Here is a 17556-nt window from a genome sequence, read left to right as displayed (position 1 = left end):
TTTATGATTTTGCCGGTAATATATATGATCTGCGTTGGTTTTTTTACATAAGTTGTAATAATAATTTTAGGTTTTAATATTTATAATTTTTTTGTTATTTTAGTATTATTATTTTTTAAGTTAGTTAAAATTAATTATTAATCTTTTAAAAATAGTCAAGTTGTTTTTTTAACCAAGTATGGATTAAAATATCAAAATTTTGATGATGCTAACGTCAAAATCTGTGTACCAATTTACATGTACTCCATGCTGACATAATATTATTTTATTTTATATGTTATTTCAAAAAATAATTTAATAATTATAAAAATATTCTAAAATATCTAACATAACTCAAAATTAGAAAAATATAAAAATAATTGTATAAAACTTCAAAAAAAATAGTCAATATTCCGTTAAAAAATAACAATTCAACCCTTATTAAAATATTAATGGTTAAATTCAACGAGAGTAAATTTTAATTAAATGAAATAAGAATCAAATTGACAAAAAAATATAAATGGTAAGAGTCAAATTTGTGATTATGCCTTAATATAATAAAACATAAAAAACTAATGGGCTTGAAAGCGAGCCACTCATCTAGTGTAAGCTTACTTAAATTGTTTTGGACCAGGCCTGAATAATAATCTTGGTTTACCATATAACAACTAAAAGAAATTACCAATCTTTTGGGAATCCATGCTATTCCCTATTTTTCATTTAAGATTCAACATGTTATTTGTTTGAAATTAGGATGTAACTTTTATCCATTTATAATAAGTTAAAGATTACCATTAACCAAACAAACAGTTGCAGAACAAGCCTAGATGTTCAATTCCTGCAAGACTCGCTTGAAATTTTATATTCGAGTCTCATTTTTTTTATAAATATTATATACATTCTTTTTTTATTTTATTTTATTTTATTTTAAATTCTCACTACGTATATATTATATCTAAATTTATTCTGATCTAAATTTGAACATTTTTAAATCATTAATTCGTTCATGTATTGTAATAATTTAATTTTCATTATAATTTTTTTATAATAATGCATTTTATTTAAAAAAAAAAAGAATACATTATATAAGTAAGCAAATTAACTCAGCAATCAACAACCAAAAAAGCAGAATGGTAAAATCACTATTTGAACTTAAATTTAGCATTTATTTTGATATTGAGACTTAAATTATTTTTTTCAAGTTAGGACTTAAACTTGATAATTATTTTTATATTAAGGTTTGAATTTTTTTTGTCCAAATTAGTCTCTGAACTTGACAATTGTACCTATAGTAGGGCTTAACTTTTTTTTTTCCAAGTTAATATTTGAATTTGGCAGTTGTACCTATATTAAGGCTTGAACAAATTGGTCTGAATTTTAAGGTTTTCAAGAAAATATCAAATACTGGTTTAGAAAAAAATGTTTAGACTCCAATGTGAAAACAATTGTCAAGTTTAGAGCTTAACTTGGATAAAATAAATTCAAACTCTAATATAAGAATAATTGTGAAATTGAAAACCTAACTCAAAAAATTTCAAACACAAAAAATAATTTAACTCAAAAATAGAAAAATAAGTGTCAAAAGCAGCCACCTAAACTCCTATCTCCACATTCCTGTAAGTGGATACTATTTGATCTATATAGCATGTTTGGTATAACGCTTTGCTTTATTCTTCCTAAAACTCGATCCTTATTACTATTAGAAATTTGAAATACAATCATTGTCAGGCATCTTCTTAGCTTAGCATTTAGGCTTTCCCTAAATCTCAATCCTTATGACGATCTCCCAATTTACTATATCATTGTCAGGCATCTTCCTAGCTTACCCTTTAGGCTTCTCCTAGTAGTTTTCTTCGACAACCAGCTGACTTCCCTTCTCCAATTACAAGATTTCCCCCCAATATCACACCTAGGTATTATACCTTCCCAAAGTTGAGCACATAAAAATTCAAATTGTTAAAAAAATTAAATAAAATAATAATTCAAAAACAATTTAAAATTACAACAATGATAATAATTAATTTATTTGAATGTTTCAAATCTAAAACTACATTGTTACACCGCTGCAAGATTAACAGTCAGTTGAGCAACAATCTTGGATTGACGATGACGAAAAAAGGCAAAACAGTTAATGGTAAAAAAGTGAAATTTCCACCTGAGGATGTTGCAATGACAAACTCTTGTTGTGAGTTACAACAACGTAAAACTGAATTCAAAATGTGGTTTAACATTTATTAGGCAAGGCCTCTCAACTGACTACCAATATAAGAAGGCACGAACCTCACTGCTTTGAACTAATAAATAGAAGCCAATGATTGGTTGATAATAAAGAAAACCAATTGATTAGGTTTGGTGAGTAAGAACTGGTGTTGTTTCATCTGAAAAAGATAAATAGTTGAAGTTATATGAAGATTCAAGAATAAGTACATTTGAGCAAAAAGGTAAAAGAAAAGAGCATATAGATCAAGATTGAAAATTATGTCGTTGAACAAAAGATTTGAATACCTGAAACTTCAAAAAAAAAATTAAATATTATCACTATCCTAGTTTTTAATTATTTTTAATTATTATTTTATCTTTTTTTTTAATTTCTATGTAGTTATCTTTAGTTCTATAAATAACAAGTGAAAACCTAAATACCCCACTTAGCTATAACTATACTTGTCACTTTTTAAAAAACATAATTGAAACCCTAAATAGCCCACTTGCCTAGTTGAATGGAAATTTACTTTTCCATTAATACGATTGAAGGATTGAAACTACATTTCAAATGGATAACAACAAAATATAATTTGGACAAAAATTTAGACAACATCGACCCCAGTAGAGGATTATTGTCGAAAATGGTCGGCTCCTTGGAACTTATATCACTTTCATTCTTTTTTGATATGATTCGAACTCAACTTTTTCACACACGAAATGTAAAAAAAGTAGGAAAAAAATCATCAACTGAATATAACCATGCAATTATCTTCTCCCAAATTATACGAAAATAAAGTAAATTTGCATCCGATCGCAATTCTTCCCATAAAATAATATATAAATCAATCGATAGTTCATATATTATAGTCTAATGAAACAAAATTTGGAAGTTCAATTCTCTTTACAAAACCGAAAAGGAAGAGTCATTGTGTTCCAACAAAGGCCATGTATAAAGCAAATGGATTGTGTCGGTGGTCGGTGTATTGATCGGCAAACCTTCCTCGGAGCTCTCACACGGTATGAGTAACAAGGTCAAGAAAGATGGGCTCGCATATAAGGGGTAGCTAGGCAGGGGGGGTCACTCCGCCCCATGTGAGAATTAATGTAGGACAAAACATGTGATCATGCATGGGGAAACATTAGGTATGGGAAGGCGTAGAGAGGAACAAGAAACCGATACATATATACTATAGGGACATGAGAGATTGATGAATTCAATTAAAACATGGAAGAAAGATTGCTTTTGTTGCAATGCTTTTGAATGACGAGACACTGTCGCCAAATAGCTACGGATTCGTTGAATTTTTATTGTCTTTTTGGACGAAGGAAAAAGAGGTTGAGTTGCAATAATGGTTTGTCGATGAGCGAGCTTCTTCGTCGGATGAATTAAACTAAATGGGTTAAGTTTGGGATACGCAGACGGTTTTTTTCTTCAAAGTTATAAATCAATAAAATATAGTGCCCTCAAGAGATGCTAGAGAAGATGATTAGAGCAGACATTGAAAAATAAGTGCAGTGACAAGTAATAGTGATGGATAGTGGATGAGTCAGAAAACATTTTTTAGGGTTATAATAATAAGAGGTCAAAGTCTAATTAATAATTTAAAATTTTATAAATTATAAAAAGTTTAAATAGAATAATTTTCAGTTAAGGGAGCCGGTCCCTGCTTGCAGCTTGATTCCGCCACTGGTGATGGAAGTGATAAATAGTTAGAAACAATGAAAATTGCCATGGTTGTAACAATATTAGATTTTGAAAAGAAATTATTAAGAGAATAATTATACTAATATAATGGGGAGTAAAACTGAGAGGGAATATTTGAATGAAGATAATAAAAAGTAATAACTTAAGATAATTGCATGAAATTTACAGTTACAAGGTTTGGGCAAGAGAAATTTTTAGTGCAAACATACTGTTTGTTGAGTAAAAAGATAGGAAGGAAGCATTTATGTTGGAGTAGTGGATGTAGGAAATAATTATGAAAATAGTTGAGGAGGATTAAGGATAATTGTTTATTCGGTGGCAAACCAGACCACTAAGTGTATCATAAAGAAAAAAAACATTGGGAAGAACAAAGAACAATAACATCTGAATATGTACATGCATATGCGGTCCAATATCTTCCAACGAGTCCCTGAAACATGTGATGTCGTTTTGTCGGCTCAATTCTCTTCCTCCTTTGCTTTCCTTCCATTTCATTTCTACTCTATGTATTATGGTTCAAGTCCCCATTATTTCAATCAATTTACTCGTTTTTTTCATGTACAATTGTCCCAGAAGCAGCCTCAAGTGACAATAACGTCCACTGAAAAATTGAAATTATTCTATTATTACTTTTAGTGACGTCCAACAAAACAAAAGAAGCCGAAATTAACTCCATTTAATATAAGCTAATGTACACATTCCAATATAATTAATTAAATTTGAAAGGTTCAAAAAGAATAATAAGATACAAGTAACTATGACGATTTTGAACAAATACAGTAGTTTGACCAAACGCAAGTATTTATTTTATTAAAATATCTAATTGAATGGTCTTCACACGAAACATAACTACTATGAACGCTGTGAATTCTAGAAGGAAGAAACGTAGAATAAAAAGAATAATAGCATGGGCAAAAGAGAAAAAAAAAACATTAGTAAAGATATAACATGTTATTAGACTTTAAATAAACATAAATTATTCTGGTTCAAAAAATAAATATGAATTATTGTGAATTATCATTTTGAAAAAAATAAATATAAAGAGGACAAGTCTAAATGTATTTAGAAAAACACTCTCAATGCATAAAGAATAATTAATATTTGTTTAAATACGATTTTCTTTGCTGAAAAATGAAATGCGGCCAAAATAATTTGATTTTTAACTGATGAAAGTCGGGCAGGTGTTATACACAATAGTTTCGGAGTTGTTTTGGTGTTGGGCAAAGTAAGAACATGCCACGTGAACTGGGTATGCCTACGTGGCTAAATCACCTGCCATGAATCCATTGTGGTCCCACCATTACAGAGCTCCGCGTGGAGTGGTCGCACCGTTGGGATGCTAGAGACAAAACTTCCCTGTCAACGTAAGGCAGTTTGGTGACTCAAGGTGGGTGATTTTAACCCGTCTCTGTCACCCTCACATTAAATCCCGTTGTTTCTTGTGACACGTGGGACTTGGCCCACCTTGTCTCCCTCCCAATTCCCATGCTAATTGATGCAACATCTAATTAAATTCCCTATCAATTAAAAATAAATATATTATTTTTGTTGAAAATAAATTTAAATTAGATCAATCAACTTTGAATTTAATAAAGCTGTAAATAGATAGATTTTTTTATTATATTGTACTTCATCAATCTCTACTTTTTTCCGAGATTGAATCCTGCAGTTCTATTTGTCCTATTCACTATTTTATTACTAAATTATTCATAAAAGTGAAAATTATTATGTGTTGTTTTATATTATATTTAAGACTTTTTTATACAAACATTTAAATTTTAAATGTTCAATATCAATCTTTCAATCACATTGGCATTTCTTTTATACTATTTTATATTAGTAATTATTAAAAAAACAATTTAAAATATAATTTTTTTTAACAATCAAAGCATACTAACTATTTAAGATAGAACTTGAGATGTCTAACATAAAACTTTAAGCATTTGCTGCTTTAAATTGTTAACAAAATTGGATATTTTTAATATTTAATTGAGATGATTTAAAAAAAAATCATTTTTTTGTATTTTCATTATTAATATATTTCAAATAAAAAAATCTATATTTAGATAAAAAAAATCAAACCAAGACAATATCGATATTTAACATAAAATGTGAAATATATTAAATTTTATATTTTTCAAAGCCTTCTTTTAGACCGTCCCTTTGATTTGTAATATTTTATATAGGCAAGTTGTTGATCACACATACAATATGTATTTTATAAAAGCAATAAAAATAGCAAGTTATCCAAAATACAGATCAATGAAAATCTCAGTATGGTAGCCACTACTGGGATAAAACTACAGTGCATATATATATAGACTATAATTTAAATTGTTGTTATAAATTAATCAAATTCACATCAATTTAGTTAAAAAATATTTAAAAATATTATCGTGAATACTCAATTTAATATATATTCCTTTATTATTCTTTCCTGCTTATTGTAAATACTCATGGGATGGGATGAAAATGAGAGTAAAGAAAAGTTACAGATTAGATGAAGAAGTCCCAATCTAACAAATATATAAATATTTTTACATCAAACAGTAATTTAAAAGCATGGAATTGTATTTATTACATTTTTAAAAATAAAAAGAATCTATTCTCACGCTTTTATATTTTCAAAAAGATGTTTCGTACGACCTTTACTTTATATAATCACAGTTAAATTATTGACTAATCAATTTTCACACATATATATTTGATTTGATCACTCATTTAAAATGGAATGTCCTCACCATTCCACCCCTCCTTTTAGAGCTTTTGTCAAAAGCTGACTTTACCTAAAGAGGTGACCCCAGAGCTTAAAATGTAATAACACAATATTTTCAATCAACTGGTACAGTATCAATTATCTAATAATTATATTTCATTTTTTTTTATTCTCATAAATCTCTAAAATCCCTTCCTTTTTCTCTTTATCAACGGATTTTTAAAGTTATTTTTTATATATTATAATTAATGCATACAATTAAACCGTGGATTGTACTCGATAAAATATTAATATATTATATATATTACAATTTACAAGGCTCTTAAGTTATTAATGCATTCACGTTTCAAGAAATTGATTTGTGATCACAAAGATAGAAAGTAATCATTTATAGTGGAGAAACTTATATCATAAACTCCTTCGCCTTTTTATATAGTAAGGTTTGAAAAAATAATCACTATTTTTTACAAATTAAATATACTATTAAAATTAAAATATATATAATATTACAATAAATTATTAGCAGTCACAATATATAAATTTAATTAACAATCTATATTCAATAATAAATAATTATAAATTAAGTTAGTATATATTAAAACAAAATTTCACACAACCCATTATTATGATATTTATATTTTAAAAGTATTTCAAAATATTATTTATTTAGATTCAATATAATATTAATTATCATATTTTTAAAATTAAACTTATATTTTATTATATATTGTTTTTATAATCATAAAGTTTATAAAAGAAATTTAAAAAATAATTTAATATAATTTAATACCTACAACAAATTACTAGTTATATTATATTAAAATCACTAAACACTCAACAGTTGCACACCTTCTTGGTTCTCCTAAAATTTATGGTCTGTTTTGGGTGTCATTTTGACACATAAAAATACAACATCTGTCCCCTTAAAGGCTTATAGGAGTCCCATGGTTAAACTCTACTCTAAACAAGACCCACACACACAATCCATAATTGAACAATGTGGTATTGGGGGTACCCAAAATAATCTGTCATTTTCTATAATTAATTCTATGTTGGAGACAAATAAAGGGTAAAAGTCAGTAATTTTCAACACAAAAGCAAAGGAATTGGAGAAGAAAAAACATTATTATTTTTTATGTGGGTCCTAAACGGCAATGTTGTAGTATATATAAAGGCAGGCAGTTCCAATGCAATAGAAATTCATCAGGAAAACTTGCATAATTTGCATTCAAAATTCCTTTTTCTTAATACAAAGGGGGGAAAAACCCATAAACTGAATCATAATTTTCTTTCCTTCATATTTGTTAACAATTTCTCTGCAATTCTACAAAAAAAAAAAAAAGTTTCCTGCAAATGAGGCCTTCCTGTTTAGAAGCAGTCTGTTTTCTGGTGTTGTTCATTTTCCTTTATAGCGTTGAAGGTAAATTTCCAACAGTGTTTTTCTCAGTAATTACACAACAGAGTCTCCTGTTTCTCTGTTGCTATTACATACCATTAAATTTCTGACATGTTTCTTTTTCTCTTGAAGGGATTCGATTGGAGGGAAGTTTTAGATCATCAGAACATGATCTTAAATTGCATGTTAGTATCCATTTTCTTTTTTTCATGCATTCAGTTCAATATAATTTCCTTTTCACAATATTAAAGTCTTAAACCTACTGTTGTGGTTTTTTTTGTAATGCAGGAAGAAGCTTTGATGAAAATAAGCAATGGAGTTATGGGAGATGTCATTTTCTGCAAACAAGGGCAATGTAGAGGTACAAATAAGATTACTGTGGCACTGGTTACCATGCATTCAATAAGATTACTGTGGACCTAGGAAGCATTACCCTCCCTTAGGATCAGTTTTCTTCAATATCTTTTAATTACTAGGGTTAGATAGTATCATTATTCCTTAAAAGAATCTCATAAGAACCAAGTCTCTCGCTACATTCTGACAAAAAAGCTTTGTACCCTTTGAGTTGAATTTTTATTTATGGGGGCATTTTGTGAAAGATCCAACTGACATGCACTGAACCAGATTTTTCCTTTTCACCTTCATTTTTTCCTTTTTTGCAGGAAACAGTAGAAAACTTCTTACAGCAACTACTACTGCAACTACCACTGCATCTTCCACCAGTTCAAAGGTATAACTTTATATATATATATATAGGGTTTTGAGTTTAGATATATATTATATTGACATTATGTGCTTTTACAGAGCGAAGATGGTGGAGACTATAAGAAAGCTAACCCTACTACAAGAGTCAAATCAGGAAACCAAGAAAATGGTGAAAAGCAAGAGAAAGTTTCTGTTAGTTCGCCGACAAGTTCCGAACAACAGGACCAATACGCGGACATTATGGAGATAGCTGAAATGGACTATTCACCAGCCAAGAGAAAACCTCCAATACACAACTAAGAATGTGTAGGTGGGAAAAGAAAAATCAAAGACAATATTAAAAAAAGAAGCAAAAGTTTTCCAGGAAAAAATAATTTAAAGGAATGGGAAATTTGACAGCTTTCCAGGAATGCTGCAGTTTTTTTAGGGTTAGAGAGAATGAGCTTTTTTTGTATATATAAATATTCTATAACTAATTATCATACTTATTTGTTAAACCATCACTTTTGGTTATTGAGTAATGATGCACAGAAACTTAACAAGTAACAAAGGAAAACCTATGGATTTAAATTTTGGCAGACATGCATTAGTAGGATATTAGTCTTAGATCTTAACAAGAGATATAAAAAAAAATGGGATGTCGACAGAATTTAATAAAAGTGCAGAAATGGGGGACCTAAGAACGAAAATTTAAAGAAGGCCAAAGTCTTTAAATGAAAGTAGGTATGGGAGTCGAGCCTTATCTGTAAAATAGACCCTTTGTGTGTGTTTTTCTTTTCTTTACTCAGTTAATGACCCACCCCATGGATTTTGGGCTAGACCCACCATGTTTCACTTATTGATTATAGTGTTCGAATGGTCAGTGGTCACTCTTACATGTGGGCTCACATGTTGTGGCCTCGAGAACCAAGATTTGAGTGGACCATGCAGATGAGTAAATGCTTTCTCGCTAGGTGGTGGTCTATCGGGACACTGTTTTTCGGTTCACTGCTGCGACCATTGATGGCTGTACATATTGAGTTGTTTCCCATATAATTTGCATAGTATTTATTGGTCCCAAAGCAAAAACGCAAACCAGCTTACAAAATGTCTATATTTAACACAATTGTTTCTGTTTACAATGAACAGTGCACAGATATACAAATCAATTCTGTTCCTCGAATTATCCTACAGCTTCAGTAGGAAGCTGGGAAATAGAATCTAAAATCTATCAAATTATGAACCATAATTCGATTCTTTTGGGTTTCGGTTGCTTGATGAATGTATATGCACAAGAAGATCATAATTCATACCTAGTTTTCTCTTTTGTAAACTGCGTATTGAACGATGAACGGACATATAGAACTTATCCTTCTAAGAGGCATTTGAGACTTTGAAGCCCTTCGGCAGAAATGCTTCGCCTGAATCTTGCCCGTTGTATGATAGAAGGAAGAGGTGGCTCCAAGTGGAAACTCACTAAAACAACTGTTAAATTGTCTGTTGCTCCTCGTTTTATTGCTTCGCCAACCATTTCTCTGCAGCATAACTTGACATCATTGTGCTCTTGGAGTCGCCTCCTTGTGAAATCTACGGCATTTTGGCTGGTAAAAACATCCCATATTCCATCACTCCCGATGATCAAAAACTCATCTTCCTTGGTCAATGTTATCATTTTGAGTTCTGGTTCAGCACTTAGGGGTCCAATTCTCTCGCCCATTTCTTTCATGCCTTCAAGGTGCCAATTGCCTAATGCCCGAGTGACACCTAGTTGACCGTTAAGATAACCATCATCAATGAATCCACCCAGAGACTCAATTCGTCTCCTTTCTTTCATGCAACAGGGCCTATGATCCTTTGACATCTCTATAGCTGTTCCGCACCGTGATAGTACAGCCCTAGAATCCCCAGCATTTGCAACAAGTAATGACCTGTAAAAGATTAAGATCATCCCTTTCAGGCAACGCAAAAACCTTACATGCTGATTTAAACATATAGGGAAAACAAATTACAAAAAATGTCCAGACTATCGATTCACTTTTCCAAACTCGCATGCGTTGAATTGTGTTATCTCACCTCCCTCAACGTCTATCTTGGTTTGATCTCTTCCGAAGGAAGATAAAAGCACGATAAGGCCAACAAGAAAAGCTTCAGGAGTGCTTACCTCCCAAATATCATAGCAGTGAGAGCAGTAGTGCCAGAAGCCAGAGCAGACTCGAGAGAGCATGACTTTGCAAATGCAGCATCCGTCTCCATGAATGACCTGGTGACTGCTTTCTCTATATCTAAGGGAAAATCAGCATCCTCAACAATAACTCTAGGCAAATGATCACGGACAAATTGAGATGCATCCTTGCCCCCGTGCCCATCAAAAACCTGTTCTTTTTTATCTCATAAAAGAGAATTGTTATGAGCTTCTAAATGAACAGGTTTTTGCAATTAAACAGAAAATAAACAACTCTGCATCAAATTTATCAGCCTTGCTTACAGTAGGGCTACAACTAACTATATCAACAGTTCCAATCAGAATCAATCATTACAAGCATTGAATCATAAATTTCACATAGTGGGACTCGGGCCTAGGCACTACAGGTCCCAGGGCCTCAGCCTTTGCCAATGATGCCAAGGCTTCATTGGAAACTAAGTTCATAGCAGTAGCTTTCAATCCTTTTGTTGGAAGCAACAGGTTCAAACATTTTATGAGCATCTGGAAAACATAGTTTAAAATTAGGGAAGAAAATATGAATTCAGAGATGACAGTTTATTTGTTTTTCGAATTCGGTTAGTTGATGTACAGCACAAAGGTTCTAGCTCCATATTCTAAAATAAATTGCAAATACTCGAGAACAGATTAGAGGTACATATATTTGAAAGTTTAACAGGACAGCATCTTAGAGAGAAAAAGGATTGTTTGCAAACTTACACCATAGAAGGAAACAGTATCTTCACTCATTAAATTTCGACCAAAATTCTTAGCCAAGTCTGCAATGCATACATGAGTATCCTCCATATAAGGACGACCACCAATGTCAGACCACTCTCCCGACCGAAGAGTGGGAATAAAATTTGTCAACAGGTCATGTTTTTTGTCTGTGGCAACTGTTTCCTCAGAAATACTTTCCAGCTGAATGAAACACAAATGAGAAACAAGACAATTAGTGAAATACCATAAAAGAAACAGCAGAAGCGTTGTCAATGGTAATAACCGAACCTACTCCTATCCAGATACAACTGAATAAAAGAAGAATATAGCCTTAAACAAAGAATAGCAATGTAATATCATGAATACCAATTCTATAGAAAAAAGACAACATTATCTGAGTGCTAATTGCAAAACCCTACCAAATATAAAGCTAACTTGTGAAAATTCTTCAACTATATTGATAGTTAAGACCCTGAATATCAAAGTTTATATACTATTGATCACAACCCCACTATTGTGTTATATTCAATGTTAAGAACGATGTCAGTTCCTGTCTCTCCTAACCTAATCAGACTCCACTTCCAACACAGTCAGAAGCTGAATGTAAGTGAATATATACAAACATGATTGATCATCAACCTGACGAAAACTGAATATAAGTAGCTGATGCAACTTTTGTAATCCATCAAAACATGAAAAGTGCACATATACAGGGAAGAAGGTACAAAAATTTGGCTATTTTCAATAAAGCTTAATGCTGCCAAAAGCACATTTACTGGGAAAATTTTCTCAACTTGAAGCAAAGGATTAACAAAAACAAGAAATACCCAAAACATAATCATAAGAAACTGTCTTATCAAAAGCAAAAATGATGCAGGAAATGAAGTTTGGGTACTTACTCTATTGCTGCCAGCTACCACGGCCAGTGGAAAGGGAGAGTCTTTGTGAACCCAATTCTCCATCTGGGTACTCAAGAAATCACCCCTAGAAAGTAAAGGCCAAGGCTTTTTGTTGGTACTGCCATCATCAAGGTCCTCCATTTCTTGGCTGACCTGTTCTATATCTTCAACACACATGGTACTATTGATGATAATAAAGGAAAGGAAAAGAAATGGTAAGCGTATCCAAAGTAACAGGAGGAAAACTAGACACAAATAGAGAAAAGAAAGTGAGAATCAAAAGAAAATTATGGAGTGGGGAGAAGATTCTTTGAGAGTATATAATTGGATTGGTTGTGACTTTCTTTCTTTTAAAAAATAAAAATAAAAATAAAAACACCTTCTTTGTAATTATTATTATAATATAATAATTATAATGTGACTGAAATAAGAATTCCAGATTTTTCTTATGAAAGCGTGGCTGAAAATCAGTTCTGTTGCAAATGGTTGTGTTTTTTCTTAACGCTTTCGTTTTCCCATAAACCCTTTTCTGCTTTTCAAATGTTGCCATCACCATCAACGGCACAGGAAATGTCCTCCCTCTAATATTGACCTGTCTCACCCTATTTTCTCCACTTAAATATAATATATATTCTGCAGAGTCCATCTTGAACATAAATATAATATGATGTTAAATGTTAATTTATTTTCTTTTCTTACTATGAAATTCATGCGTGTTTGCTAGGAAAGTGGAAGAAGAAGAAGTTCCAGGAAAAAGATATAAACGTGAGATTTGTTTTTTAATGCAAAATTAATGATGATCATAAACAAAGTAAACATGTTAAATCAAGGGATTTGTTTAATTTTAGTGGTGGTAGAATTACGAAAATGAAGTTTTTTTAGGCAACGATAATCCCAAGTGTTTAATTACAAGACAGGGAATAAGATAGGGAAAAGATGATGATGATGCAAAGAAAATGACGTTGGATTTTCTCTTTAATTTGCTTTTTTTCCCATAAAGGGAGTGATACAAAAATTAAATAAAGAAAAAGAGAATATCTTCAGAGATTAAAAGAAAAAAATCTGGTTTGAATATATTTTATGTTAAAAGGTTAAATGTTTGGTATGGACTATGGAGATAGTTGTCTTTGTAGGAATGGTCACTAACCAAAAGGTAGGTTCTTTTCTTAGCCCATCATACTTGGCTTTTCTGTATTCTTAAATCTCAAGAATCTTATTACCAACAATGGAAATTAAATTAACCAAAAGCTGACCCCACAATATTGCTTCCTCCACTTTTCTTTCTCGCTACAGTATGAATCTTATCCACCGCCTTTCATCTTCTTTCTATGCTGCCGTTCATCACCCGCATCGCCTTCAAGTGTATCGGTAATTTGATCACCGTTCGGATCTTCGATTGGAGATTTTAGTAGGAGCTCATGACAAAATTATGTGTTAGGGTACATCTTTTTTCTCATTTGTCCGCGTGAGGTTTGATTTAAAAAATAGATTTTACTTACATTGTTAAACTCTATTTTGTACGTGTTTAAATGCATTCAAATCTACATCTTAGACAATAATAATAGTATTAACTAAATTAAGGTTCACTTAATTTTTAAATTTTTTTTAATACATGATATAATGTCAAAGTGACCTTCAATAATAATGTTTTTGTCAAATACATATTACTTAATAGTTGCGATAGTAATAATATCAATTAAATTAATGCTCACTTGACTTTTAATTATTACTAACGCATGACATAGTATTAAATTTATCACTCAACGTTTATTATTTTTTATCAATTTGACTCTTATTAATTTTTTTATTATTAACATGAGTGTTAATCAAATTATATGATATAAGATGTTTAAAGCCTCTTCCTTTAGACTAACTATTGAAAAATAATGTATTAATTAAGTGAGATGCATTAATCTTTAAGGTATGATAATTTAATTTTTTCAAAATCTTTAGCTATGATTACATAAAATCAGATACAAATACTATATTTAATATGATTGGGTGCAACAATTTGAGCCTCAAAACATATGTGACTCTAAAGAGTAGCTTAATTCTATGAAACCTCTTTCTTTCTTTTGCAAGATTTAATATGTTTTTCTCTTCCTTTTATTTGAAGCAATCTGAAGGAAAAAAGTTAAAAAGAATAAAAGAAAAAGAAAGAAAGTAAAAGCTATTTCCAAATTAATTAGTTAAAAATGACTGTCCATAAATAAATTACGTAAGGTTGAAAATGACAAGGAATCTGTTTTTGTTGGCCTATATTTGTGGCAAGTTGTCCATAAAGCATTTCTTGCGTGTTAGTAATATTGATTTTTATAACATTTTTTTTAATTTTTTAATTAAGAGTTGTATTATTAAAATTACAAAAGAATCTTAAAATAATAAAACATATGAGTATTTAATTGGTCAAATTTTTAAATAAATTTGTATGTGGTGTTTTTGTTATCAGAGTGATGACGGTCCAATTCCATTGATTCATAGAAAATGTACATTTTATTTGGTTTCAAAAAATAAAAAACCCGTATTATTAGACGACAATATGAACATTCAAAAAAATAGAATGAAATTAGGCGCACCGTGTTTCTTTGGTTATATTTTCTTTTTCTTTCTTTGTAAGTTTAACATTCACTTATTTGGCACTTGACCTAAAAACAAAACCGAACATACAGAAAAAAGACAGAAGGAAGAGAACCAAAAAACTTGGCACTTTCATACAAAGAAAGAGAGCATACTCACCACTCACGACGCTAGACAGCATTTTTTGTTTCCATACCTTTATATTTTAATATTCTTTTGATGCATTAAGTAAATATATAAATTTGAGATGTACATTAACTATTATCTTCTTAGAATATTTGTTTAATTGTTTGATGCACAGTTTTCAATATTTTCTAATTTTATAAGTATAGTTGAAAATATTACTAGTGATCTATTTTTAAATTATTTTTTACTATATTTTTATCATTTTTTCAATTCGCATGTAAATTCGGATTTTTTTTAAATATTTATATGTATACATGTTAGAAAAATAAGGAAATTTTTTTAATTACTTCAAAGATTAAGCCGAATCCTAACTTGTATTAGTGGATACAAGAGCCGATCTATTAGCAATAAATAAGCCAAGCCCAATTACGAACGTAAACCCAAATGGGCTAGTTGGTCATATATATATAGCATTAGACATGCTCATGACAAATTAAGCAAAAATAAAAGTGCCCATATAAGCCATGGCCTCCATAACGTAGAAATTACATCAAACGTGCTACTTTATTATTATTCTAGTAGAAATAGGTTTTCATAATTTATTACATAAAGCCTAACACCAAGTAGGTGATAGAGTTATACAAGTACGGTACGGAGCCTAAGCGTACATAATATTGGATACACGGTATAAGGATCATGGACGAGGCTTGTGTGGCTCGGGATGATGACCTGGACCACCTGGTCCTGGCGGTGGCGCATGGGGGCCTGGTCCAGGAGGAGGAGCATGGCCTGGAGGAGGATGATCAGCATGTGGCGGACCTGGAGGCGGAGCATGGGGTTCCGGATGTGGGTGGTGGGGATGGTGAGGATGGTGGGGGTCTGGTGGTGGTGGATTATGCATTTTTTCTCTTCTTTTCAAATTTCACCTTGTAGCTAGCTAGATTGTGTTACAAGCGAAGTTGTGAATTTATACTTGTAAGTGCCCCCCGCCCCCAACTTAACCATGAAGGACTTTACTTTTTAACTACAAGTCAAAGCCAAGTTTGATTTGCTGGTGGTGGTAGGTTTTCACCAAAAAAAACATTCATGGAGTTCTCTGGATAATAAAAAAAGTAGACACCAGAAAGTCATTTGTATTTTTGGTGGTATGTACGATGCAATGCTTTGATGACACCTTTCAGTATAGCATTATCTTCATCAACTGCTGCTATAAAAAAATGAGTGACAGGAAAATGTTTTTAATCTCCCTCTAGTATCCGTAAATTGTTTATTTAATTCCTTATAATTTAATTATTAATTTTTTCTTTATTTGTTCATATGTGCCATAGTAAAAAAAAAAACTCTAAATTATTTTTTATAAAATGCTTATAACTATACATGACTTTTTTCTCAACATTTTAAATAAGGGAATAAACGCACTTCAACGAGCTCAGACACAAATCTATGTATTAGTAACAAGGTCAATACTAACAAATTAAGATTCAATCGACTCTAATTTAATTATTTTTAGCTCTTATATATTTTTTAAAAAATATTTGAAATTTCAATCTTAATGAACAATAGTTGTTAAATATCACATAGTAGTTTGTTATTTTCATATAATAGTTATAAAAATATATGATATTATAATTAGTGAATTTAACAATAATTATTGTAGTTAAGAGTGAATTTTTAAAATTTAAAAAAGTATAGTAAGTTTAGTAAATTATATAACTCATTCATATTCTTAGCCCAATAGAATAAATTTAGCGACTCAAACTGTTAGAAATGAGTTTTTTTTTTAACATTAGTTTTATTATAGATTTTTATTATATTTGCTTTTTTATACAATGTCTAAAATTTTATTTATATTTTATATTGAATCCTCAAATAAGCGGATAATAAATTTTAGCACACTCAACTTTACGTTGTCCTACACTGACACTAATACCAATTAAGTTAAAACTCAATTGACTTCAAATAAATTTTACTAATTTAAATAGTTGGCTAGTAGCATCTGTGAATCTTGTTTTTATTTTCATTGCAATTAATTAAACTTTAAAATAATTTTTTTACAGCTATAACCATACAAATAATTAATTTACTCTAATTACACCATCAACATCTAAGATTTTAGAAGAGTTTATTATTTTTACTAATACTAACAAACATTTGCTGAAATTTTGTAAGAATTTCTATAGAAATTATCTCAATTTTTTTTCAATTGATAGAAGTTTGGATGAAACACAAGTCGGGCCATTTTGATGTAAAAGTTAACAGATTGGATGGGGTAAGCGTGACTGAGGCTGGCTATTATGGGCTGGGCTGCCGGTTGCTAATTATTTTTATATTTTTATGGTTTCCGTTTGTAAT

General features: G+C 30.5%; 2 protein-coding genes across 2 annotated transcripts; one reads left to right on the top strand and one right to left on the bottom strand.

The window, feature by feature from the left end:
- The first annotated feature begins 7796 nt into the window (after positions 1–7796).
- Positions 7797–9200, top strand: LOC107958697 (uncharacterized). The gene is made up of 5 exons (XM_016894533.2): positions 7797–8022; positions 8131–8183; positions 8287–8359; positions 8661–8728; positions 8803–9200. Exons 1-5 carry the CDS (start codon positions 7956–7958, stop codon positions 9001–9003), a joined length of 462 nt encoding a protein of 153 aa, XP_016750022.1. The 5' UTR covers positions 7797–7955; the 3' UTR covers positions 9004–9200.
- A 582-nt stretch (positions 9201–9782) lies between these two features.
- LOC107958696 (probable protein phosphatase 2C 27) lies at positions 9783–13099 on the bottom strand. The gene is made up of 4 exons (XM_016894532.2): positions 12502–13099; positions 11603–11803; positions 10844–11055; positions 9783–10610 (listed from the first exon to the last, which is right to left on the bottom strand). The coding sequence occupies exons 1-4, from the start codon at positions 12676–12678 to the stop codon at positions 10049–10051; spliced, it is 1152 nt and encodes a 383-aa protein (XP_016750021.1). The 5' UTR covers positions 12679–13099; the 3' UTR covers positions 9783–10048.
- Positions 13100–17556: the final 4457 nt, after the last annotated feature.

This window comes from Gossypium hirsutum, chromosome A05, assembly GCF_007990345.1.
Source record: "Gossypium hirsutum isolate 1008001.06 chromosome A05, Gossypium_hirsutum_v2.1, whole genome shotgun sequence".
Taxonomy (NCBI): domain Eukaryota; kingdom Viridiplantae; phylum Streptophyta; class Magnoliopsida; order Malvales; family Malvaceae; genus Gossypium; species Gossypium hirsutum.
This window is presented reverse-complemented; position numbering and strand designations above follow the sequence as displayed.